Source organism: Budorcas taxicolor, chromosome 10 (genome assembly GCF_023091745.1).
Source record: "Budorcas taxicolor isolate Tak-1 chromosome 10, Takin1.1, whole genome shotgun sequence".
NCBI classification, from domain to species: domain Eukaryota; kingdom Metazoa; phylum Chordata; class Mammalia; order Artiodactyla; family Bovidae; genus Budorcas; species Budorcas taxicolor.
The window spans coordinates 19,477,870-19,503,625 of record NC_068919.1 but is presented as its reverse complement, the minus strand read 5'-3'; the positions used below and the strand labels follow the sequence as shown (position 1 = coordinate 19,503,625).

General features: G+C 38.4%; 1 protein-coding gene across 1 annotated transcript in view; it reads right to left on the bottom strand.

Moving 5' to 3' along the window:
- Positions 1-14,020: 14,020 nt before the first annotated feature.
- The window catches only part of ARIH1 (ariadne RBR E3 ubiquitin protein ligase 1), a 101,434-nt gene continuing 89,698 nt past the window's right edge, over positions 14,021-25,756 (bottom strand). Inside the window, exons 11-14 of the mRNA XM_052646199.1 lie at positions 24,741-24,798; positions 19,791-20,051; positions 18,472-18,584; positions 14,021-17,498 (exon numbers count right to left, since the gene is read on the bottom strand). Coding sequence (XP_052502159.1) covers positions 17,414-17,498; positions 18,472-18,584; positions 19,791-20,051; positions 24,741-24,798 — 517 coding nt within the window. The 3' untranslated portion in view covers positions 14,021-17,413. The remainder of the gene's footprint in view (positions 17,499-18,471; positions 18,585-19,790; positions 20,052-24,740; positions 24,799-25,756) is intronic.

Sequence of the window (25,756 nt, the reverse complement as noted above, 5' to 3'; positions counted from 1 at the left end):
AAGTTTCCGGTTTCCCAGACGACCAGGCAAACGGAACTCGGAGGACTGGGGAAGGGGGGAGGGGCCTGAACAGGGAAAGAAGTAGATCGCCGAGCGGAAGGGTTTGCCTGGGAGGTTGAGGATCTTCTACACTGTCGGAACGGGTCGAGTGCTTTCGTGCGGTCCACTTGGCTCTAAAGGAGCCGGTGAGGCAATGCGCAGCCAGTCGTCACCTTCTTCCCGGCCAGCCCCTACTGCCTCACGCCCTTGTGTGGGCGTTCCTTGAGAAACCCCCGACAGCGCTGGGTACAGCCACTCCTGGCCCTGCCCAGCTTTGACGCCACCCAGCGTTTATTTCAAGCCGCCTTCTGGGAGTCCCGGCTCCCAAGCCCAAACCCTACAGACCCTATGGCTGAGAACCTCATTTTCGCCTTACATAAAAATTCGTAGTTTTCTTGGCTGTCTTTATCCAGCTAAGGTATTACCCGCCTCGTCAGCCTCCCACTTCTGTTTACGCTAGAGGTTGCAAATCCTGCCGGTGGGCTGTATTTGAATGCAGTCTTGTATTGATCGGAAACTTAAAAATTAGGAGATTTCTTAAGAAAGCCAGAAATCTAGCCTCGGAGTAAATAAAGATCCGACAATAGGTGTGCAGTCCTGCTTGATGGTAAAACAGGTCTGAAAATTGGCTGCTACCGTAGGTAGCATTCGTTCACCATTCTGCCACAGGTCTGGCTTCCCAGCACACTTGGCCGTTTTCTATTACCTTTCTAGCCCCTGGTGTGGTGAATTAAATGCTTCGTCTTTCCACGGGGTGATTGTGAAAATACGTGGGCTGTGGAGTCAAACATGAGTTCTAAATTTGACTACTGCTTAACATGAGCCAGTCATTTCTTTGAGCTTCATTCATTCCAGTACCAAGAGCTATGTGATGAGCAAAATACAGGGGATCCCTGACCTTAGAGCACTAGTCTCCAACATTTTTGGCACCAAGAATCTGTTTCATAGAACACAATTTTTTCCACACAACCAGTGTAGGGGGGATGGTTTGGGGATGATTCGAGAGCATTACATTTATTGTGTACTTCACTTCAATTATTACATCAGCTGTACCGTAGATTATCAGACATTAGATCCCAGAGGTTGGGGACCCCTGCCTTAGAGTGTAGTGAGGAAGTCACACATTAAATAATAACATAAACAAAGTTTATGAAGAAACAGTTCACTAAAGAAGAAATACAAATGCGTCTTAAACATATGAAAATATAACTTTGCAAGGAAGAGAAAACATGCAAATTAAAGGTTCCAAGAGATACTTTCTACCTCTTACATTGGCAGAGAACAAAATTTTCACTGAGTTATGAGTAAACATGCATTCTTCCTCTGCAGCTAGAGAGAATGTGAATTGTTACAGCCTCCGTTGACAGCAGTTTGGGAATTATTTCCCAAATTAAAAATGCACATAACCTTTAATTTCTTTAATTCTAGGAATATATACTATAGGTATAAATGTGGGAAATGGCCTTAAATACAAAGTTATTCAATGCAGCATTGTTTCTAATAACCAAAGCATGAAAACAACCTAAATGCCTAATAATTGAGGTTAAAGAAATTATGATGTGCCCATACCATATGGTACATGAAAAATAAACTATTTACACAGTGATATAAAAGATTGCCACAATATATTAGTAACAGATAAAAACAAAGTGTGGAAAAATGTACATAAGATCTGTGTTAATAAAAGAGAAGGCAAAAATAAAGAGGAATATTATGTACATCATTGCTTATATACTCAAAATATCTCTGAAAGGATATTCAAAATGCTAAAACTAAGTACTTGTAAGGAGGAGAAATCGGTAGCAGAGACAGGGAAGGGGAGAGACTTCATACCCTGTTACTATTTAAATTGTACATAAAATGGATATTCCAATAATAGAGAAAATTAAAGGAACAACATAAGGGACTTCCATCATGGTCCAGTAGTTAAGACTGCGCTGCCAATGCAGGGGACACAGGTTTGATGCCTGGTTGAGGAATTGAGATCCTATGTGTAGTGTAGCAGTGCAGCGCAGCCAAAAGATAAAACCTAAAACAGCAACGTAACTGTATAATTAGAATTGGGATAAATGCTGAGGAGAAACAGTGAAAGTAAATAACAGGGAGATCCATTGTACACTTGTTTAGACAGGGAAGTTTCCCTGGGTAAGATACGTTTAAAATGAAACCTAAAGGATAAGGCATTAACTTGGGGAAGAGGGATGAGGAAGTGGGTAGGCCAGGAAAGAATTCTAAGGCAAAGGAAAAGCTTGTGCAAAGGCCCTGAGGATGGAAGAAGCTTGGCCAGTTTGTAGCACAGGAAGACCAGCACAGATGGAAAGAGGAAGGGGGAGGAGTTGGTTCCAATCAGTGGAGAGGTAGGAAAGACCTAATTTCACGGCTGCAGTCACCTCCGCAGTGATTTTGGAGCCCAAGAAAAAATCTGTCACTGCTTCCACTTTTTCCCCTTCGATTTGCCATGAAGAAATGGGACTGGATGCCATGATCTTAGTTTTTTGAATGTTGATTTCAAGCCAGCTTTTTCACTCTCCTCTTTCACTCGCATCAAGAGGCTTTTTAGATCCTCTTCACTTTCTGCCATTCAAGTGTTATCATCTACACATCTGAGGTTGTTGATAGTTCTCCCAGCAACCATGATCCCAGCTTGTGATTCATCCAGCCGGGCATTTCACCTGATGTATTATGCATGTATCTGCATGGAACTGAGATTATGCATATAAGTTAAACAAGTAGGGTGACAATATACTTTGGCCACCTGATACAAAGAGCCAAGTCATTGGAAAAGACCCTGATGCTGAGAAATATCGAAGGCAAAAGGAGAAGGGGTCAGCACAGGATGAGATGGTTAGATAGCATCACCGACTCAATGGGCATGAATTTAAGCAAACTCTGGGAAACAGTGGAGGACAGAGGAGTCTGCCATGCTGCAGTCCATGGGGTCACAAAGAGCTGGACACAACTTAGTCATGACCTACTCAGCGACTGAACAGCAGGAGAGACTGGTGGTGCAGATCCACAGGGGTCATGGGAGGGATTTCATTCTAAGGACATTGGGAAGGCACTAGAGAGTTTTGAGCAATGAGTGATATAGTCAGAATTAACATTTAATGAGTTTATATTAGCTAAGCTAATGAGTGGAGAATGAATTGAGAGGAGAACAAGAATTGATAATCTAGAGGTGACTAAAGGATACTGCAAAAGAAACAAAACGGTTCACCTAGACTGGAGTGATGGGAAAAAGAAATGGAGAAAAGGTGAACGTATTCTGAAGAATTTTACGAGGCAAAACTAATTTCCTATGGTGTAGAATTGGATATGGGGGAATCAGGGAAAGGGATATAGATGTCTCAGAAAGATGACTGCATTCCTAACTTTCAAAGCAATGCAGTGCACAGCACAATTACTGACATGGGGAGCCTCAGGGAAGATGTACAAAACCCATAAGCATACCCCCCAACATATAAAATCTCCCCGAAAGGGGCCCTGTGAGAAGTAAATAACTTTTTTGTGTGACTTTGTTATTAAGTAAGGAGAAGTCATTATTACATGTTTAAGAATCTCTCCTTTGACCCCAGAGATTAGACGAAAGAGCACTTTCTGTGCAAGGGCCTTTTTCATGAGAAAGAATGTTGGTTTCTCAAATGTCAATAACTAAATCTAATGTGCTAATTAGATAGATAATTAGAAAAATTTCAAAACGGGTAACATTTTCAAGGGAAAATCCCAGAATCACATAGACAATGCTTCTTATGTAACATGAAAGTCTTCATTTCCCTTAGAAAACCATCCTTGGATGTAATCTTGTTTACCAGGATCATTCAAGTCATATAGATGGGTAAGGCATTACAAACAAAATGAAATTTTTCTTTTTTTTTCCCCCATGAGGCAAGAGAAGAATCAGGCATCAGTAACTTTTTAACATCCCCAATATATGTATAAAAGAGTTGCAATTGAGTTTTTACATTTTACATAGTTCAATATGTGGGGTCTACAAACCAACTTTGTTCTGACACTACCTGCCAGGCAACTCTCCAGCACCTCATACCTCTTTCTCAGTATTCAGTCTTCCCCAAACCCATACCACTAACTTCAGCACGAGGAACACCTTGAAGCAATCTGAAGCTCCAGGAGCTTCTTGAAGCATTTTAAACATGCCACTCCTGGTATTTCCCAAGTGGTTAGGACTCTGCACTTCCAACGCAGGAGGCATAGGTTTGATCTCTGGTTGGGTAACTAGGGTCTGGCATGCAGTACAGAGTGGCAGGAAACAAGGTATACTATGCAGCTTGTAAAGAACTATAAGATGGTGAAACAGTTAAACGGGAAAAAAAAAAGCAAAATGTAGAAGATACAGTGTGGTTCTATGTGCGTTTAAAAAAGTGGGGGGCAGGGGGAACTTCCGTGGAAGCTCAGTGGTTTGACTCCGAGCATCCACTGCAGGGGGTGCAGGTTCTATCCCTGGTCAGGGAAGTGAGATTCCACATGCCATGTGGTGCAGCCAAAATTTAAAAAGGGGAGGGATATGCATACTTTTTGAAAATGTAATTTTGAGAAATTATCACATGAAACTGGTAATGATGTTTGTCTCTGCAGAGGGTGTAGAGAGGACTATAACGGAAAGGTAATTCCCTTTTCATTGTTCACCATTCTGTAAAATTTAGCTTTTTATTATCCATGTAGTTTTAATTTTAAAAACTATTTAAAAAATATGTGGAAGAAACCATTTTTTAAAGCTCCCATTCCTGGATTTCACTCATTTGGATGTAGAAAACCACAAGAGCCATATATCTCCCACCCTAGCAAACAAAGGCTAGATTAGCTTGAAAATCAAACATATTTTTAATTCATCAGAGAGCTGAGGACATAAATCTAAGTGAACCAACCTCCAGAAAGCGCTAAGTCCTTCATAGGAGAGAGGAGATACATGGCTGCTTATATTCCTACGCCAGGAAGATAAATCCATCATTGGGGAATAAAGAGAAGGCAGTTGAATTTAACAAAAAATGTAACAGTCCCGTTGAGGCTGGCATGACAACAGAATCTAGAGGACTCAAATTCACAAAGAGAGCTGCACCCACCTACCAATCTTACCTCTTGGACCTTAAAAAAAAGCATAGGGAGGTAGTAGACCAAAAGTGGGACCGGGTATGTATAGTAGAGTTGAGAGAGATCGCTCCTTCCCCTGAGGCAAGTGGAGCCTTTCCCAAGTGCAAGATGCTCATAAAATGAGGGGGCAACACAGGAATGCTAAGAAATCCACCAGAGATACTCTTGAAGGCTAAGAGGGAGACAGGAGGCAGGAGAGCTGAGACCCAACCTCCAGGCAATGCAGGTACTCCTCTGGAAAAGACAAAGGGTGGGGCACACAGTAAAACTGAGAGGATTTCACTGGTGGTCCTGTGATTAAGAATCCATCTACCAATGCAGGGGACACAGCTTTGACCCCTGGTCCAAGAAGATTCCAAGTGCCATGGGGCAACCAAACCGTGTGCCGAAACTACTGACCCCACCGTTAAAGCCCGCGCCCTGCAACAAAAGAAGCAACCCCAGTGAGAAGCCTGTACACTACAGCTAGAGAGTAGCCCCTGCCTACCTAAACTAGAGAAAAGCCTGCATATAGCAAAGAAGACCTAGTGTAGCTAAAAATAATCAACTAAGAGAAAACAAACAAAAAAGAACTGAGAGAAATACCTTCCCAGCCACCTATCCCACTGACCAAGTTAGTGGCTGGTTTATCTACAATTCCCACTAGAAAGGAAAGATCACGCACTTTTCCAAAAGCTGACACCTTAGCTATAAAGCAAAGTCAGATCTCTGGGATCTTGCCCATGCCCAAATCCTATTTTCAGTAGGCCCTACTGAAGGGAAAGTTCTGATTCTGCGTTCAAAATATTTGAAGCTAATGGTGAACTGAATCAAGCTAAAGCTGCAAGAGCCCAGATCTAGTTCAAATAAACATTAGATTGACTGAGTCACTACTCAAGTGGCTGAAAGAAAAACGGGCATGCCCCACTTTAAATGTAAGTAATACTTACTTCAGTCTCTCCTGTTTTGTATACAAAATGCACTGCATACAATCAAACACTGACATGTGCAAAAGCAAGAAAGTAAGATCCATGGTAACAGAGAAAAGTTCAAGAGCAGCAGAGTAAGAAATGACCCAGATGTTGAATTATCAGTTGGGATCTTTAAAAGTAACTCTGGCTAAAAGCAAAATGCTAAAAAAAAAAAAAAAAGAAAGAAAAAATCTAGTGGAGGCCAACATGTCAGAATCCATAGATAGGATTTTTGAAATAACCGTGATGAAAATGCTTTAAAAAGTCTAGTGGAAAATGTGGACAATACACGTGAAAAATGAAAAAGCAGAAACATGGTAACTAAACAAATATAATGAAATGCTAAAAGTTCTGTATCAGAAATAAAGATTTCATCAGATGGGTTTAACAGAAAAGCATCAGGAAACCCGATGACAGCTAAAAACAAAAAGGGAAAAGAATTGAGGGAAAACCACTTGAGATCTGCAGGATAAAATCAAATAACCTAATATACATGTAACTGTACTCCCAGAAGGAGAGGATAGGTGAGGGAGTATGGAACAAAAGAAATAACTGAAGAGCTAACAGCCAAAAGGAATACCCATTATTAATGGAAGACATCAATACAGATTCAACAGGTTCAGTAAACCCCATACAAAGAAAAACATACCTAGACATATAACCAACCTGCTGAAAACCAAAGATGAAAAGCAGAGGATAGGTGAGGGAGTATGGAACAAAAGAAATAACTGAAGAGCTAACAGCCACAAGGAATACCCATTATTAATGGAAGACATCAATACAGATTCAACAGGTTCAGTAAACCCCATACAAAGAAAAACATACCTAGACATATAACCAACCTGCTGAAAACCAAAGATGAAAAGCAGATAAAACCATCAAAGGGAAAAACACAGTATAGATAGGCAAACACGTAAAAATGATGGACAACTTCTCACCAGAAACAAATGAGAACTGAGGACAAATTTAAAGAACTGAAAATAGAAATAAAAGGTCAACAAAGAATTCTGTATTCAACTAAAATAACCTTCAAAAATAAATGTAAAGTATAATCTCTGACAGGTAAAAGCCAAGAGAATTCATCTCTAGAAAAGCTGCAATGGAACAAATGCTGAAACGAAGTTTTTCAGATTAAAGGGAATTTATACCGACTCAATGCACATGAGTTTGAGCAAACTCAACGAGGTAGTGAAGGACAGAGAAACCTGGCACACTGGAGTCCATTGGGTCGCAGAGTCAGACACGACTTAAGTGACAGAACAACAACAACAATACCAGACAGAACATTAGACTTGCTGGAAAATATGAAAAGCAGTATTAATGAAGTATTGTGAGGAATAAAGTATTCTGTGGGGAACAGAATAGAGAGTCTAGAAATAACTAACACATATGGTAAACTGATTTTCAACCAAGACGCTAAGTCAATCTAATGGGTGAAGGAAAATCTTTCTTAACAAATGTTGCTGGAACAACTGGCTATCTACGTTGAAATAAACATGTTCTGTACAAATAATCTGAGACAGATCATAAACCTAAATGTAAAACTCCATACCATAAAAGTAAAACCTGAAACCAGTGAAATGGATTACAGGTAGACATAACCCAAACCATAAAACTTCCAGAAGAAAACACATTCTCTTTGAGCTTGGGGGGTCATAAAATCACAAAAGAAAAACTTGATAAGGTAGACTTTATGAAAATAAAAACTTCTGCTCATTAAAAGATGCCAGTAAGAAAGTGAACAAACCATAATCTACAAAAAAGAAAAAAATCACAGCACATACATCCATCAAAGAACGTGTATCCAGATTTCACAGAATAACCACAATAAAAAGACAATTCAGCTCTAAAATGGGAAACACATGAAAGGTATTTCATTAAAGAATGGAAGATATACAAATGTAAACTAAGCATATGAAAAGTGTTCAATGTCACTAAATTATCAGGGAAATGCAATATAAATTAAAACCAGAGTTCTTTCACACCAAGATAACATTAAAAAAACAGACAACAGTAAATGCTGACAAACATGTGAAGCAACTGGAACTCATACATCACTGATGAGAGCCCAAAATGATAAACCACTCTGGAAAACAGGAAGGCAGCTTCTTAAAAACTTGTCATATGACTCGGCAATTTTCTATGGTTAGGTATTTATCCAAGAGAATAAAATGTATCCACAAAACAAAAAAATATAACTTAAGAATATACATAGCAGCCTTATTCATAATTGCCCCAAATGAAACAGCCTAAAAGCAGAATGGATAAACAAACTGGTACATTTTAGAATGAAATTCTACCCAGCAATAAAGAATAATTTAACAATACATACAATATGGAGAAGTCTTTAAAGCATTTTAAGTGAAAGAATAGAGATGCAAGAGTATATATGATTCACTTACATAGAGTCCAAAAGTGGCAAAATAAATCTATAGTTAGAAAAATCAGCAAATGATCACTGGAGTAAAGGGGAGTAGGGATCATTTTAAAGATGCATAAGAGAACTTTCTGGGTTAATGCTAACATTCTGTATCTTCTTTGAGGAGGGTTACCTCACAGATGTACACAACTGTTGAAACAATAATGTCAACACTCAACTGCACATTTTATAGTAAATTCATTTCTACAGATCAACTTAAACTAAAGGTGGGTTAAGGACACCTACTGTAAGAGCATCTGTTCCCAACCCTTTACCGACCTGGTTTGTCCTCCTCAGTGCAATCTTTGGGCTCTCATCTGTTCAGGGATAGGCCCTCGATTATAGCATTTATCTTCAAGGGCACACAATTCAGTGCACCTACGAAGTAGCATTTGTAATCTGTGAAGCAATTTTGTGGAACCAACAATTTATTGCCATTGGTTAGTGAACAACCATTTGACTATTTTAAGGCACTGATGTGTAGTAATGTGATTTTAACATGAATAGGTGCTGTAACACATAACTTACCCTATTGCAAGGTAGTTAAAACAATGGAATAAAAATCTTTCAAAGGCATGTAGGACACTATTACTCTTCATTAAACCCACTCTCTGATATTTGCTGTCATGACCTTTGCAACACTCTACAGCAGTCACATGATTTGGGGATACAAATTTATTTCCTATTCAAAGCAGGTAGAGATGCAGATGATGCTTCCTCCTGTTAGAAAACACTTTAGTATTTGCCCTAGTTATGGAGAAACAAACCACAAGTCAGGATCATACGGTAGGAATTTATTAACAAGCAAACAACTCTGTTCATATCAGGAAGACCAGTTGGTTAGGTTATAAATGACTCGAGAGCAGGTGCAAGAACTTACAATTGTAAAGCATTCTATTAGAATGTTTACTGCCAAGGAGATCTACCAGAGGTAATCATTCCTAAATTCTGGTAATCATTTTATGCGGCACTCCCTGAGAAAAGGACGTGACCTACACAGGTGGGAGTACACAGAGGAGTCTCCTACAAGAGGAAGTCAGGAAACTCAGGAAGTAGTGATGTTTTCAGATAGAGCTCCTCAGAAAACTTGAGACCGTGTTTTCTTCCTCATTCCTTAGGAACCCCATTTGGCCAACTGATTCCAGAGAATCAGATCCTGATTCACAATTCTAAGAAATTGTCATTGGACATGCACTGAAGTAGTTTCTCGGGCACTGCTTTGGTGTTAAGCATACAAAAAACAATTTTAACCATCAGAAAGAAATCTAAAATCTATAGAAGTAAGTTTTCAGCCTAGACAGCTTTCCAGACAATCAACTATCTACCATAGAGAATTCTCTATAATCACCTTTCAAATTCCCACTCTGAAAGAAACTTGAGTATTTCATAGCCAAAAGCAGGCAGCTTGAAAAGTAAATACCAAACTTTCAGATAGGTGGAATCCTGAGGAGGGATATACTGGTGCTAAATAAGACATCAAATCAGGAAATGTTACTTTGTGCATAACAAGCCACAACATTAGCTCAAAATAGGTAAGAGATGTGCTTTCTGGAGAGGGTTGGGAAATAAGAGGCTCGCTTTTAAATTCTCATTAAAATGCCAGGGTGGCTCTGAAATGAGAGAAAAAGGCATACTTTGAGTCCTTCTCAGAGTATCTGAGGTTAACAACAAAAAGACATGTTCTGAATAGAGAAAAGTCAAAAAGAATTGGTCATTGAGTCTCCTGAGGTTGGAATTCCCTTAACTAGTCTATAAATTTAGCAATTACTTTTGGCAAAGTTGTTTGGGAAGCAGCTAGAGTGATGAAATGAATTTAGTAGTCAAAATGTGCCTGCAGTCCTGCCATTAACTAGCTAGGTGACTTTGAGCAACCCATGGAATCTCTACATAGAATCAGGATTAAGTGCTTCAGACAGACTGCTTTGTTCACCGTGGTAAAACAGTTCCCAACACTGTGGGCGCTGACTTAAGGAACTCAGGTTTCAATCTTCATTTGGCCACTTACAAACAGACGGCCTGAGAGAGAACCCACCTTCTTTGAGCTTCTATCTTCTTATTTATAAAATGGAGGCGGTAACTATCTTGTATGATTTGGAGTTTCAGAAACACGGACATGAAGCATTTAGTAAACATGAAATAAGTTAGACATGAGTATCTATCATATACAAACTCTTTACATTTATTTAAAAAGAAAACTTTCAGGGCATTTTGGTGGTGTTGAGGACACTTGTGATGTACAGCCAGCAAAACATTATCTCTAAGATCTGCTTCTTTATCCACAGGGGTAAGCCCCCCCAAGTCACATTTGCACCAATCATAATGTCCCAAGGGTCTGCTGGGTTTCCTATACACATGTCTGGGACAATTAACATCTCACACCTAGAGCTATGGTGGTAGTAGAGAGGAAAAGCAGAAGCCTTTAGAATGATGCAGACTATACAGACAATGCCAGTTTTAGGGGCCCAAGATGCCTTTCTAGTTCCTGGATCCAATTTCATCCTGCTTTGGGAGTCTATGACACAACTTTGCATCCTTATTTTTTGCCTCAGTTAGTACTAGTATGCTCATTAGTCGTAACTAGGCTTTCTTTTTCTCACTGATTTTCTTTGATCCTCACAACATTCCTATAAAAAATATGAGGGAATGAACACATGGAATCAGACAAGCACGACACCACCATAAATGCTGTGAAGCTTGAATTACTAGTCTTGACACCTTTCTTCTCATAAAATAGGACAGCAATGCCTACTTTGTTTTAGGGCTGCCTAAAAGATACAAATAATTTAAGTAAGGCATCTGGCAAGAAGCACTCAAATTATAGCTCCTATTGAAAGCCAAAGTGTTAGCTGCTCATGTCTGACTCTGCAACCCCATGGACTGTAGCCTGCCAGGCACCTCTGTCCATGGGATTCTCCAGGCAAGAATAGTGGAGTGGGTTGCCATTACCTTCTCCAGGAGATCTTCCCAACCCAGGGATGAAACTCAGGTCTCCTACATTGCAGGCAGATTCTTTACTGTCTGAGCCACCAGTATCCCCATTTTACAAAGGTAAAACTGTGGCTGAGAAATACAGATATTCTTTCTACTGCACCAACCACACTCAGAATAAAAATAAGAGAAAATACACTGTCTTAAAACATACAAGTTGATCAAAAGAATGAAAAAGTAATGGCCAAGAAGAAGCTTGTGACTTTTAAGTGCTCTGAATTTAACTGATTGAATGAAATTGTGCACTGACTTGAAACAGATAGCTTAACCAACATCCTTTGCTCACCCTACTTCCAGACAGGGTTCTTTCTCTAAAAAAACATATTGTCAGTTGATGTGAATATTCTATTCAGGTTATCAGTTCTACAGTACTTTTGGTTTTGTGAATTTATTTTATCCAAGGTGTATCACTTCTCAAAAAGCCAGTAACAAAAAAATAACAAATTGGGCACTTCACACTAGACACTTAGGAGGCAGCATTCCACAAAACCCACTCAGCAAGGGCATACAGCATGGCCCTTTCCCGAGCCTGTGAATTTGCCACAAGCCCTATTGTCCCATCTGACTATAGAGTGCTCCTGCTATACTCCTCTTGGCAACTATGTAAGTATCTACATCAATGGACTCAACCTCGCCTTTGAGTCTTAGACAGCACTGCACAAGCATCAGGGTTGGGTGCGGCTTTAAAAATTAATACTGCTCAGGACACAACCCAAAGCAATTAAAATCATAATTTATATGGGGTGGGACTCAAGCATAGTCCTTTTTTTTTTTGGCTTGTCCTTTTGAAGTATCTGTGATTTCAATGTGTAAAATGAACAATGACTTCTAGTTGCAACACAAGTTGGAAAATGACAGGTCTATGTGCAGCTCTTCTCTGACCCACATTTAAGAATATTTTAATAACCAACATTTCAAAATTGAAAGGCTCCTCTCAGAGCCCTCTTAGCCCAGGGAAGCCTATTAAAATATTTACCTGGTTCTTGTAGACATCCGAGTTTGACCCTTGTATTGGTATCACTTGAGACCCATGGATTACTGTGGTAGTAAAGTTGTGCTTTTGGCATTGTTAGAGCTGCTCCATTATCAATGTGTGATTGATTTATATTCTCACTGGCTTCCACTCTGAAAATGGCCCTAAACAAACATTATCTATAGTTTAATCATTGTCTAAAAATTGTTTTTCAAAAGATGTTTTGATAAACATTTATGTTTTTCTCATATTATTTTTGCTACTCTAAAAGCTACTGCTAAAAGATTAACCACAGTTGCCTCTGCTCCTGCAGTAGGCATTATCTGATTATTTCCGGTTGAACATTTCCGAGTTAGCTATTTCATCTTGGGTAATTAAATGGAGAAACAAACTCCTTAAAATGAACCAGAAACACAGCAACTTTATCCCCAAAGAAATCTGAAAAAATATGAGGGGTTCACACTTTTTCCTATTTCTATACAAGCCAAGGTCTCCCCCTAGTTCTACTTATTTTCTGAAGTTTCACAGGTTCCACAGAAGAGATGCTGAGAAACAAATGGAATATGCTTTTCTGTGCATCTTCAGTTATAAAACAAATTCTCTAACAAGTTCCAATGGACAGTGCAAAAATTTTCACACTGGAAATTCATTTAACAAATAATTAAACCTACAACTGCAAATTACTTGGCCACTGTTTACCAAATCAAATGATGCTGAACTCTCTACTCTCAACTATCATGTGTGATAGTCTTCTCATGATGCCAGTCCCAGTCACCAAGATGGGAAGAGTTATTCTTCTATCCATGGCTGATTTTTATGATGAGGCAAAACAGACAGCCACATTAGTTCAAATACTGCAAGAGCAAATTAAAGATCAGATGTAGCATATAACCTTCCTCTAACAGGTACAGTAACAGGTATTTATAGTCTTTGATAGGTTCAAAAGTACACTACAGATTAGACAAGAACCACCTCTCTGTATCAAATGCTACGTCATTCTGAAACCAGATTAACAAAATATGATACAAAAAGGTAGCATGATGCTGCTCAGAAGAATAAAGCTTAAGTTCGAGATAGGAGAAACTGTGACATCTTGGACAAGTTGCTTAATCTTGTTGAGTAATCTTACCTTTCTTTTAGACAATGACACAAGTTAAAGTGTTCTGAAGATATGTGATAAATGAACTCTGGTAATTATAAATCCAAATAAGACCAAATTAAACTGTCCTAAAATCTGGCCTTGAATATTAATGACAAAGATCTCAACTTTGGGACCTTCTTTAAGTAAGACAACTCTCCCCTCATTTTGGCAGGAGATAATCAGCTTCTAAAAGTAAACCAAGTGGAAGTAATGTGAAGGTGTTTCAAGTTTGAGAAGGACTTTAAAATATTTTCTCTCTATAAACTGACAAAGATCTACTGAGCATCTAATATCACTGTTATAAAACGAATAGCAACCTAAATTCAATGTTTAAGACACAGAACTTGGAAAGCTTCCAGAAAATGCTCTGAAGGCTTCATTAACCAAGTTTATTGTTGGGGAGAGTCTCATTCACAGTTCCCTGCAAAGAAACTGAACCAAATCTTGACATTTTATGTTAAGTAGGAACAGTGAATAAGGCACATAATAGAGGTGACTCTTAGGCCACCAATGTCTTTTTCTTAATATAAAAATAAACATAAGTAACTAATGGAATAACAAAATAAAAGTTTATTTTATTAGAATTAGGAATGTTCTTTCCCTCTGGGCAACCTGAACAGTCCAGTTACAATGAAAATCTAAGAACAGTTATTTCCACAGCACAGCGTGCTCTACGCACAAAATTACAGGGTTAGGAGCATTTAATCAATTTACCGATCTGATTGTCTCACCAACCCGCCCCCTCCCATCCCCCAAGTGCTCTATACCGGGATTTTTGTACATCAAGTCCTTTTCTCTCTTATGCTAAATTTCAGTTCCTAATCATGGCTGATCCACATTTTACACTGCAGATTCAACCATTTCAAATCAAGTCAGTCAATCTTGGATCTGCAATATTTGTGTGTATGTATACACGTGTATTTCGTGTATTTATTTAAACACACATAAAACACATACAATCTGGGTTGCAGCAGATTACATAGAATTTAGAGTCTGATGATATATGCTACTCAATTTTACCACTGTGGTTTGTAGTCCTGCGCTTTGGATCAAAATTTTATTGTAAATTATTTAAGTCCATCTACTGCTCAATGAATTGCTCAAATGATGCATGCAGTTTTCAGAAGACCTCAAAAAGACAAGGGAGACCCTGGTGCTAACCATGAATAGAGCCCTCTGACAGAAACACTTAGGTAGGTGAAACAGGGAAGCCATATCATATGGCTTAAGACCTATCCCAGCTGAGATCACCGAAGTTACTGACAATGAAAGTGATTAACTGACGGGAGTTCTGTCAGATATGGAGATAGTTGTTAAAAGCTTGAACTGGAAAAGGCCGATTCATCTTGATCCATACATATTAGGGAATGCACCCACAACTGCAATACCCTCAGGTAAGATGCCAACACTGAAACTAGAAAACAGCTCTAAAAAGCACTGTTCTTCCATGGGTGGGGGCTATTATTATGAAGTGCACACACTGTTTCTGGATACCTCTTGTAAGGGGAGCGTGTAAAAAGGATTTATGACACTCAAATCTAGATACTGTAGTTAACCATGTAAGATATTTCTTAAAACACCACATATACACAAAACATTTTAAGGGGACCACATATATCTGGATAGCAACTCTGGCTGCTTTTCAAAGTTACCAGGGAAAGGAACTTTTTCAAGCTTTCTTAAAAAAAAAAAAAAAATCCTTAGTTTTGATAAATGTCTTTTAAGATTGATGCAGTCATTTAAAATAAAATCAAATGGTTGACAAGGAAAGGGAAGGAGAAGAGAATACGGAAGAAGCAGACACTGAGTTCAGATTTGCACCTGACGTGGCAAGGGAGGGGAGGACAAAAGGTATAGGTAAAGTTGATCCTAGAGCGACAAGTGGTTTAAGAAAGCAGCATAATATACTCAGCAAACATTCACTGATTTCTGATGGGAAAAGAACAGTTGCAAGTACATCTCATGTAACAACCTTTTCTAAAAGGAAAAGTAGGGTTGATTTAGCAAAGCCTAACTTAGGCAAAAGGCCAGAGGAAAGTGAACCTACTTCCCAATGGAGTAGTAAGATGTATGGTGCAAGAGCAGACAAAGCTGCCTCACAAAAGGTAAACACTCCCTAGGCGCAAGACATTTAGAGGAAGACAAAGAGGTCCTTCAGCCAGAAGTGGTATTTAGTATTAAGACCTCATCTAGTTGCCTAGTTCACTCTGTACTCCTGTATAAAACTGACAGATTTAGGGATGAAAAATACCACAGCCAGAATGGCCTAAACAGATACATAGTTAATAAAACCATCACCATCCTTTACTTTTAACATAGCTCTTAGTAGAAATTTCATAAAAATGGACATCACAGCTAAAACGCCTTATTAATTCTCCTATCTGTTGACAAATAGAAAAGAAGCAAAGATTTCTATTTAAATGCACTAGATGGGAATATCAAGTTCTAGGATGTTTGCCTTCAAACTGAACCCACAGCAACACACACAAGCAATTTCAGTATCTGCCATTTTAAATTCACAATCTGAATCTAAGTGAATGGCTATTTATTTATATTTATATTTAAAGCAAAAACGTCCTATTTGACACCCTAACATAAAGGGGTGAGAGAAGAGCCATAACTAAAATCTTAAAAGGCTCAAAGCAGCAATTAAAGGGACACATTTTTGAAATGTGTCCACTGGATGTGACAGGAAGCCTAGAAAGCCTTCAGCTGTGTGTATGACACGGGCACACAAAGGCCTACACAGATGTAGGAGGCTGCGGAGAGGGATGAGGCTGGAGACTGGGTCATGCTTCAGTGGCAGCAATAAAGCTCCCTGTTGCAGCCCTTATCAAGCCACGGCATTTAGTCAGAGCTTGACCTCTCTGTGCTCGACCAGGAGCTGGCAATTCCGGGCATGAGGCCCAGGGCCAGCAACAAATACATCAAAACCAGAGAGGGCAAAGTAGTTTCAGGAAAGGGAAATCAAAGAACGCTAGTTAGGTCTTCCAGAGGTGCTAAACCAACACACCTTTTATCCCAACCCTCAACCCTGGAAAGATAAAGCAAACTGAAAGAAAATGCACAGCAAATAGACATAATCTTGAAGATTTTTAAAGAATAAATATTTTTTGTAATTAAACATTATGCAAACACGTGCCACGCTTGCTTTGTCCATGCATATGCACTATATACAATTTTGAAAAATACTGTGTTGTCCTCTTGTTTTAAAAGTCATATACAAAGTTTTTTTTGTTTTTTTAATTCCTCTTTCTGCCTACCCTCTTCCCCGCCCCAAGAATTTTCTTTACAAGGAACTAATCATTATTCACTCATGACCTTGGGGTATGAGAGAGAGACAGTCTGTGTGTGTGGGTATACCTGTATGTGTAGGGGAGAAACGGGAGAGGTCCTTTACCAAAGTACAACAAAATGGCTGGTTTGGACATGAAAAGCAGTGTCAAGGAGCAGTTTTAAATTTTAACTGTACTACGCTCAGGAAAAAGAAAATGAAAAAAAGGAGTCAGCTTGGAGAATGAAGCTACGTTACAAGTTAAAGTTGGAGGGCTTTTAGTGTGTCTGTCACACTTTTGTTGGCGGCCTAGAATACTGTTGTACAATGGTTTATCTACCTTTTCTTTATTACAATATAATTTACTTAAACTTTCCGTTAACAAAACAGAATTCTGGTACTACAGACCAGCGGTGTCAGAATAGGCTTAGTGCCTCCTTGTTTGTGTTTGTTTTGTTTGTTTTAATTGCATGAGCACTCTAGATGGTAAAGTTTTCAGAGTTCATTTTATGCAGGGCCATTCTCAGTCCTCAATGTACTCCCACAGATCTTTTTCATAGCCTTCATGCACATGCTGTAACAAAACCCTTCGTCGACTCTCACAGTATCTGTAATCAAAGAGAAAAAAAAAACACCTGTTGTCAGCCTCCAATAAATTTTCTTTTTTAAAGAGGCATTTACTTGTCCTATAGGGCTCCCTATAGTCTATCCAGACACAGAACCAGACATAGAATCTGTTTTTAAAAGGCATATTTTTAGGTCTAGATGTAAAGACATGTCTATTTCTCATTTTCAAAAGGTGTTTTTCAGAGTTTCTAGTTTGGGGAAATTAATTCCAGAGCAATAAACAGGCCTTAGAAATTATCTGATTCAATCTTATCATTCTACAGGTAAGTAAATAGTTTCAGGAAGAAGTAATTTCAGGGGGGATTTATTCACAACTGTAAAATCTTAAAGTACTAGCGGTAGCTATAAGTGACTAAGGGAAGTGAACATATTACTCAGGACTAAATTTTCAAGTCTAGCAAATTCCCAGAGGTTTCTACTACTATTAAAGAGCAAACAACTTTTGCCAGAAAACAACTTTTGGAGAAAGAGCTCTACGTGAGAAAGCAAACATTTTGCATCTTTTACTTAAGAGGTGACATCTCTTAAAGTATCATCTAAGCCTAGGACAAAGTAAATCTCTCCTTGGAAAATCAAATCTTAGAAAAAAATCTTTAAAAAAGTCTGGGTAGCTCACTTGCCAAAAGCCACGATCCACAGGATCCCTAGGCCAGGGCCAGCATGTTATTCTCACCCCTCATCCTAATAGTCACTTGCCCTTTTTGGGCTCCTTCTTCCTGTCAGGGCAATAACTACACAGATAAAGCCACATGGAAGAAGCAGGATCAGCCAGTGGGACAAATGGCTGACTTCCTCCCTATGCCCAAAGGACAGAAGCAATCTGTGAGACACAGGGCAGCAGTTCAGCTGTTGAATATGCTAAACTCCAGTTCCACCATCATTTAACTTCACCACTACAGCATACCAGACCACCAGTGGCAGACATCTGTGCTCAACAACCAGAAATAAACTTACCTGTACTTATCTTGTACTTTCTGCTTTATATCCTGCAGAGAGTCTTGGGAAATATCTCGTTCAAGGTAACCCGAGAGCACCTCTGTGGCATTCTCTAGATCTGCTTGGTTATTCTGCAATAGGAAGAAGAATATATAGTAAATTCTGCCTTCAAAAGAAAGCTAAGAGATAAACCATCTTAGCTGCTTCCTTAATAGACTGTACTCAACACCAATTTTCACAGGTGGTCAACTGCACCTCTAAAGTCCTTCATTACTTCCACTTCTAACAACTTGTTTTCTAAAGTCCTTCATTACTTCCACCTCTAACAACTTGTTTTCTCTTTTTTTCTCTCAGGAGAACTTTTTAACTATAAAAAGAACCAAAGATTTATCCATTACATCTGGAAGAATACCAAGTACAATTTGAAAGTACTTAAGAAAATGTTTGTGGAAATCGTCTAGCTCTGAAAACTATTATGCTAAAGCCTGAGGAACAAACAGAAATGCATTATTCTTTATATCTAGCTAGACTCCAGTGTTCTTGCCTGGAGAATCCCAGGGATGGCAGAGCCTGGTGGGCTGCCATCTATGGGGTCGCATAGAGTCGGACACGACTGAAGCGACGTAGCAGCAGTAGCAGCAACAGATACCTAATCTTATCAGAAAACACTGTATGGAAGATTAAAATTTTGTTATCCGTTACTAGTATAGCTAGTTCTGTACATTTACCCATCTAAATTCCCATCTGCTAGTCACTGTTACTATCTAGCCACCTATCCACATCAGTACTGCATGCATAAATTTTAAATGAGCATCTCTACTTGAAAAAACTTTACTGCTGAAAGCCCCCTTTTAGTCACTGCTTCTCCACAAAAGACAAGCACCATATTTACTTCTAATACCGTGTTATGAGTTTTACCTGAATAGACTTTTGAAAGAACTTACGATGTTCCTGGTGTTACATAAGCATTATACATGGATTGTCTCACTTAAACATCTTAACATTTCTAGAAAAGTATTATCCCCATTCTAAAACAGAGATATAGAAGAGGTTAAGTAACTTGCTTCAAGTCAACAGAGCTAAAGAGTGATGAAGTCAAGATTCAAATTCAGGACTAACTGCAGAACCTGCACACTTAAAATCACTAGCTGGCTAAACCACACCAATCTGAATGTAGTTTACAGCAAGATATCTGAATTTTTTGTACCTTCCTAATAAACGATAAACTTTTGATCCACATTCGGGAGCAAAGAGGAATCTTAAAAACTCTTATCTATGAAAGATGAGTAGTCCTTTGACACACAGGTGGTTTTCACCCACTCAGTCACTACTCCTACCTCGAAGATAATGGACTGGTTGTTCTTTCTGAGGTAGAAGGCGAACACGTAAGTGTACATGAGCGTGGCGCGGCACTGGCAGAGGACGTCGACCGCCTTCTTCAGGAACTGCACCTCGATCCAGGACATGTTGTGCTGCTGCATCTCCTCCATTTTCTGCTTCACCTGAGCGTAGAGCTTGTGCTCGAAGCGCAGACTCTGCATGTGGTTCATGTAGCGGTTGCAGTAGAACAGGTACCTCTGCAGGGCTGCCCTGGATCTCTGTCCCATTAAGAAACATTAAGGGTACAGAATTACAACAAATTTATTACAGGCACACAAAACCTGATAGCATATTGACTGATGAAATGGAATAGGAATTTAGGCTAAAATGAAGAACAAAGAGACATCTATTGCTACCTCTGTTACTTTATATTTTTTGAATGTCTTATAGCTATACTTTCCAACATAGCAGCCAGCAGTCACATATGACTATTAAAATTAAAAATTCAGTTTCTTAGTGTTGCAGTCAGTGTCTACCAAATCAGACGGTGATATTAAGAACATTTCCATCATCGTGAATATTCTACTGGATAGCTCTGTTCTGCAGTGTGCAATAAGGTGCACCAGTATTATAAAGTAAAAAATAAAAGAGAGGCAACCAGACACCATATAACACCTAATATAATGCAGCAGAAACTACAGTACATTTAACACCAGTTAAGTGTTCTGTGTTCTTTCTACATCCCTCAGCAAATCATCTGAATTCGAGTATCTAGAATTAGCCACCAGTTTCAGCAAGTTTAGGGATAGAAGAACCTAACCAGGGAGTTGCAGTTGGGAAAACCAGAATATGAAAAATGCTAGAGCACAAAAATGACTTAAGTTTCATCAACAAATAAATGGCAAAAGAAGAAGACGGAAAAAAAAAAAAAAGCCCCAAAACATTAAAGGACCTACAGATAACATCACATCCAACTTGTGGACCTATATGGATCCCCATTGGAACCAATTATAAAAGAAAGTTTATGAGATAAATGGGGATACTGGAACACATATTAACAAAATACTGCTTCAAAAATATATAATAAATATACAGCATAGTTATAAAATAACACATACTAAATACACAAACATAAATACTACAGTTTTATAAAAAGTCTTTTGAAGTACATGAAGTATTAAAAAATATGATGAAGTATTTAAAAATATGATATCAGGTCTAAATTTGTTTTATATTGTTTATCATACTGCAAAAATAATTCACATGGATCTCTCTTATTATACTGTAGATATTAAGGAGATACACTTTTAAAAAAGTAATCTTGGGACTTGTCCAGTGGTTAAGACTTTGAGCTCCCGCTGCAGGAGAGAATGGGTTTGATCCCTGGTCAGGGAACTAAGATTCCACAGTTCAGTTCAGTCGCTCAGTCGTGTCTGACTCTTTGCGACCCCGTGGACTGCAGCATGCCAGGCTTCACTGAAACTCCAATACTTTGGCCACCTGATGTGAAGAAGTGACTCATTGGAGAAGACCCTGATGCTGGGAAAGATCGAAGGCAGGAGGAGAAGGGGACAACAGAGGATGAGATGGTTGGATGCATCACCATCTCAATGGACGTGAGTTTGAGCAAGATTCCACAAGCAGCCAAAAAAATCATTCTCTTCATATTAAGTACTAAACATAACAAGATTAAAAAAAAGCAATCTTGTTATAACTCTAGTACTTAATATCTAAAAAATGATTGTTGAATGTAAGGGTTTCTTACCACACACATGTATTTCTTTTCTTTCAACACCGTTCTCCTCTTCCTCTCCTCATGCCTATGGCCTACAAACAGTACAGATACTACGAGGCCTTATGCTTGGTCTCTTACTCAGAAACACTAACTCTGAACCACATAACTAGCCAATCACAGGATCCAGTATCTTACAACATGGAAACACCTAAAAAAACCTATACAAGTCATATTATTTCAGCAGTCAGGCAGGTATTAAATCAATGCTTACACAGTGGAAAATTATGCCAATCATATCTAAAAATACTATGACAATTATATCTATCCATTATTAGATAAAATAATAGTATTGCTATTAGATATGATTATACATAATAAAATTATGCCAATTATTTCTAAAAATAGAATATGTAGAGAATAATCTACTTGGCATTTTACCTCCATACAAAGCACTAATATTTTCAAGCCTGTCGAATTCCCAGGATGAAATGGAAAACCTAAATCATGCATTAAAATATACATTATAGGACTTAATATGACTAAGAATTCTCAAACAGCTTGCATCATTAAGATAATTTTAAAATTCAATATGGATAAAAACCAAAACATCCATACTACCACTGCAAATAATACCCATCTTTAAATCAAATGCCAGAATCTGGATTGAGAAATGCAATGTCCTGAAAACGCTTTGGAAAAACACACAAAACAATAACGTGATTGCTTATGACACGGGTAGGCAATCCAGCTGCTGCCTATTTTTGTCTTCAAAGTTAACTTGAAATGCTGCCATGTCCACTCCTTAAGTCTATGGCTGAGTCAGCAAGCGTCACAGGAAAAGGATGGAACTGAGCAACTCTAACAGACTGGATAGTCTGCAAAGCTGAAAACAGTTACTACCTGACCACTCACAGAAGTATACTGACTCCGAATTAGAAGATAAGAAAATTTAGGGAATTCCCTGACAATCTGGTAGTTAGGACTGTGCTCTGACAGCCAGGGACCCAGGTTCAATCCCTAGTTGGAAAACTAACATCCCACAAGCTGCACAGTGTGGTCACAGAAAAGAAAAAAGTACCATCTATGTTCTTTCTGTACTGTGTGCCAACCTTCTAGTACTTTTTTCCAATATATGTATGACCTAGAAAAATAATGCAATCTAATGTCTACAATCTACACATTAAAAGGGCTAAGAAGCTATGTCCAATAATCCACTCTCCCTGCAGATCTCAGAAAGGAATTCTACCAGCATCCACACACTTACCAGGTAAGGTCAAGGATAACCCATATACTTTCCACTGTCAGCAAACTCTGGCCAGATCTAGCTAGACTACTAGAGAACCTGCCTGCCAATGCAGGAGACGTAAGAGACCCAAATTCGATCAATGGGTCGGGAAGATCCCCTGGAGAAGGAATTGGCAACCCACTCCAGTAGTCTTGATTGGAGAACCCCATGAACAGAGGAGCCTGGCAGGCTACAGTCCATGGTTTGGCAAAGAGTTGGACACGACTGAAGCAACTTAGCACACAAAAACTAAAAGCCCACAGTAGTATAGTAATTAGGAAAAATATAATGCTATGTAAGAGAAAAACAGCATTTCTTTATGGATTGAAAAAATATTATCAAAATTAGAAGAAACCTTTTTTAGGACAAAAGCAGAAAGCCAGAAAGGGGGTTGGGGGGGAAGCTAAGATTTTAAAACAAACCTGAAACAGAAGGAGATGCAATGACAAACTGAGCTGAATAAAAATGAAAGAGAGGAATCAATTCAAAATGGAGGGTAGGAAAGGCATCACTCTCATTGTAGAGTTTTTTACACAAAGGTTACATGGGGCGATGTTTCTCAAATTATAGTCTAAGGATACTAGAGGGAACGGGAGTAGGGGATCTAGTTTAAAAAGACCAGGGAAATTTTTAAATATTAAAAATCTGATAATAACCTGAAGAAAAATACACACTCTGGACCACCTGAATAAACTTATGAGAATCAATGCTTTCAGATCTTACATTTGTAAAATGGCTAAAAATGGCATCAAGCCATGTTACTTTAACTGCACCAGAGTTGAGAATAAGTGACAGGAAATACATTAATAATAAATTCTGATCAAATCAAATTTTGATGCACTGTAGGGGTGAAAAGGCAATAGTTGATATATAGAAAACTGATGGGAGAACAAATTATCACGTGGTAGTTATAGTAGTATAGTAATACTAAATTCAAAAATTCTGGGTCTTATTCTATCAACAGTAATTTAATTTCAACAAATAACTTATCTGTATAATTAATTTTTTTGAGTTTCACTGGTGGTGGGTTTGTTTGGTTGTACAGCTGCTTAAAATAGTCCAGCTGGTTTTACTTTAAACACAGTTAATATAGTAATATTATAATGAATATAATGTAAACCAACATTATAATCTGTGGTTTTTCCCCCCTTTAAAACGATCACAGATACTGTAAAAATCTGAAATATGACAGCCTAGGTTACGTAAATATATTCTTTTGTATTTACAGCAATTTAAATAAATTTTAAAGGAGCTTTTGAAAAGTGAAATAATAACAAATAGGTCGTTTTCTGGCTTGCATCTTGGCAAGACAAGTCATTTTAAATGATTCTAGGAGGAGAAATGGGGAATTTCAATACAGAATGTATGAATGTAAGGGATGACTAAATTCTAGAATTCTACTATTAAGGCAGATTTACCAGACTGAAAGGAACTCAAAGCATTACTGAATCTAATCCACACCAAGGGTTTGAATCTCTTCTTCTATAAAAGGGGGTTATTTCCTTATTCAGTAATAGGGAAATCCCTACCTCCTGAGACAGTTCATTCCAAGTTACCTAAAATCATTAGAGCTTCTTGATGAACAATGAAGTCATTAATTAATTAAAAAGGGAGGCTGAATATAAACAGCAGCAGTGCCATCTAACGAATGCTGTTCCTTAGACTCTTTGCTGGGAAGGGGAACCTTGGTACTGAGAGCTACTGAAGCCTGCAAGCATGCTGTATGACTAGCATGATTTTGTTTTTAATGCAAACAAATCTATCAATAGGAATACTCCTGATTTGTGTTTTGCATAAGATTCCCTTTCTACATGTACACAGATACAGTATTTGCTGGACTATCCTTTAACAAATCTTTCAGAACTGAACTCTTTTGCTAAATTATTCCCTAGTCAACAGGTAATGCACATTCCTGTTCACCCATCACCTGAAAACGAATGTACTTGCCTCCTGTGCGTCTCTTGCTGCCTTTGCATCATCCTCGTTATAGCGGTTACAGTTGTACCTGAAGTAAGTAGAGAGGATTCCATAAAGCCATAAATCAATGAAAAGGGAACAAATCACAGAATTTTAGCCTGGATTTGGCGATTATATAGAGCCAACATTCTCCTTTACAAAGATAAAATGAGGTGAAGAAAAAAAAAGCCCCAGATGTTTGAATCCTTTCCAAGAGTGTGTCTGTTCTCTATTAGTAAAAAGCAGTTTCCCGCCCCCTGAGGTAGTCCACTCATTAAGTTTACTGATAATCATTGGAAAACACTGTTATTCTTCCATTTACCAACTGTAGTTTGAACTTCTAATTCACTTTTTGAAGAAAGAGACTATCTCATCTCCTACATGGTCTGTTATTTAGCCAAATATTTTCAATTTTTCCAGATTACTCACCTTGTTATCCTCACTTGTTCTCTCACCAAAGAGAGCCAACTGTCAACACTGTTATGCAACAAGTGCCATGCTGTACACTTTATATGCTCTTATCCCTGAAAACTCAATACACAAAATGAGGAGCAAGGGGAAACCTGCCCAGAGAGGCCAGCTCAGAGTGGAGATGTGTAAGACGGGCACTTCTCCTTCTTCTGATTACCTGTTTTATTTTATGGGAGCCTACATTTTGAGTACAACGGACATATACTATACTCCATCCACTTACTAAGGATTTTAACTGTACTATCACATTTAATCCCCTCAATTACCTTATGAAATATGTATCATTATCCTCACTAAGCAGATGAAGAATCCGATTTTGAGAAGATAAGCAACATATTTAAGATCACAAAAGAAGAGTTCCAGAGGTGGAAATTAATCTGATGCCCTTCTGCCAATTGAGACCCATGCTCTTAACTAGTGAATTCATATCTTCAGAATCTTTTTAACGATGACCTTTTTAAAAGAATTTTGAACTTAATATAAATCTTGTTAAACTGAATTTATTATTCCAGCTTGTCAAATCCTTTAAGATTAAA